The following is a 1,092-nucleotide window of genomic DNA, read 5'->3' as shown; positions in this document are numbered from 1 at the left end:
ATCAGGGACATTTCCATGTCTTTGCTGTCCTGTCTCAACCGAACCCCAGAGATAATGCGCAGCAATTTTTCCCTTTCACAAAGACCCTGTTTGTGGCCATGATCGACCCCCCACACCGGGAACCGGCGCTCGATTTGAAAGGTAAAGCAGGTCTCTCCCTAAAAGGTGGTTTTGTTCCAGCCAGGCAGCTGCACCTTGCGGCACCGCGGGCAGCGCTCAGGATGTGCTGTAGCTGGTTTTATTTGGGTTTTCTCCTTTATTTGGTGGTTTTTGTTAAGGTGCATTGTCTAGGGAATGCTGCCTCCCCGGCGAGGCACAGCCAGGGTCATCTGATAGGTGCTGTCGCCCATCATGGTCACCTCAGGATCAGTTTACGGCGTGGAAGGGTGGAAATGAAACTCAGCGTGCAGGTTTCTGGAGCCATTCTGGGGACAAGACTCGCGTGTGTGGGACATGAGAGAAGAACGTATCCTTCTGCCATCAGGAGGGGACACCCCACATCACACTCCAATGGACCCACCAGAGACTGGTGTCCTGGGGTGCCAGCTCATCGGTACAGAGGCTGGATCCCCCAAAGGCAGGAGGTTTTCAGTTGGATTCAAGCCTTCTGAGCCCCGCTTTTGGGACTCATCTGCTGCCTTCCCGCAGACAAGGACCCTTATCCAGCGCCGCGTGGAGATGACGCAGCTTTGGCTGCTCCAGCAACCGCACCTCTGAGTGACGTTTTGGGCTGTTTGTGTTTTCCCTGTTATCCTGTGGTTTCCTCTCGCCTCCCAGCAAGGCGGGGGGGAAGGACTGTAAATAACCACTGAATAATTCTACATATAAAGCTTCTCTTACAGCTGGGGCATGCGGGACCGGCTGGGACCTTCACACCGACTGTTCCTTCTTGTCTTTTAGCTCAGGGTCATGGTGCCAAAGGCGACAACATCTACGAATTTCAGATCGAGTTCCTAGAACCAGTTGAGCCTAACGTAGGTATTTTGACTTTTCTAACTTTTGCAAAGAAAAAGTAATTTTTGAAAAACTTGAAATCTAAACTCACTGTTTAGATCTTCTTGGTGACTCAGTAACTGCTGCAAGCGAAAAGCC

General features: G+C 51.6%; 1 protein-coding gene across 1 annotated transcript in view; it reads left to right on the top strand.

The window, feature by feature from the left end:
* Positions 1-98: 98 nt before the first annotated feature.
* Positions 99-1,092, top strand: part of PTPLAD1 (protein tyrosine phosphatase-like A domain containing 1) — a 9,000-nt gene continuing 8,006 nt past the window's right edge. The window contains exons 1-2 of the mRNA XM_010133795.1: positions 99-141; positions 901-974. Coding sequence (XP_010132097.1) covers positions 99-141; positions 901-974 — 117 coding nt within the window. The remainder of the gene's footprint in view (positions 142-900; positions 975-1,092) is intronic.

This window comes from Buceros rhinoceros, unplaced genomic scaffold, assembly GCF_000710305.1.
Source record: "Buceros rhinoceros silvestris isolate BGI_N320 unplaced genomic scaffold, ASM71030v1 scaffold19223, whole genome shotgun sequence".
Taxonomy (NCBI): domain Eukaryota; kingdom Metazoa; phylum Chordata; class Aves; order Bucerotiformes; family Bucerotidae; genus Buceros; species Buceros rhinoceros.
Note: the sequence above shows the minus strand (reverse complement) of the source record. Positions and strands in the feature narration are given on the sequence as shown.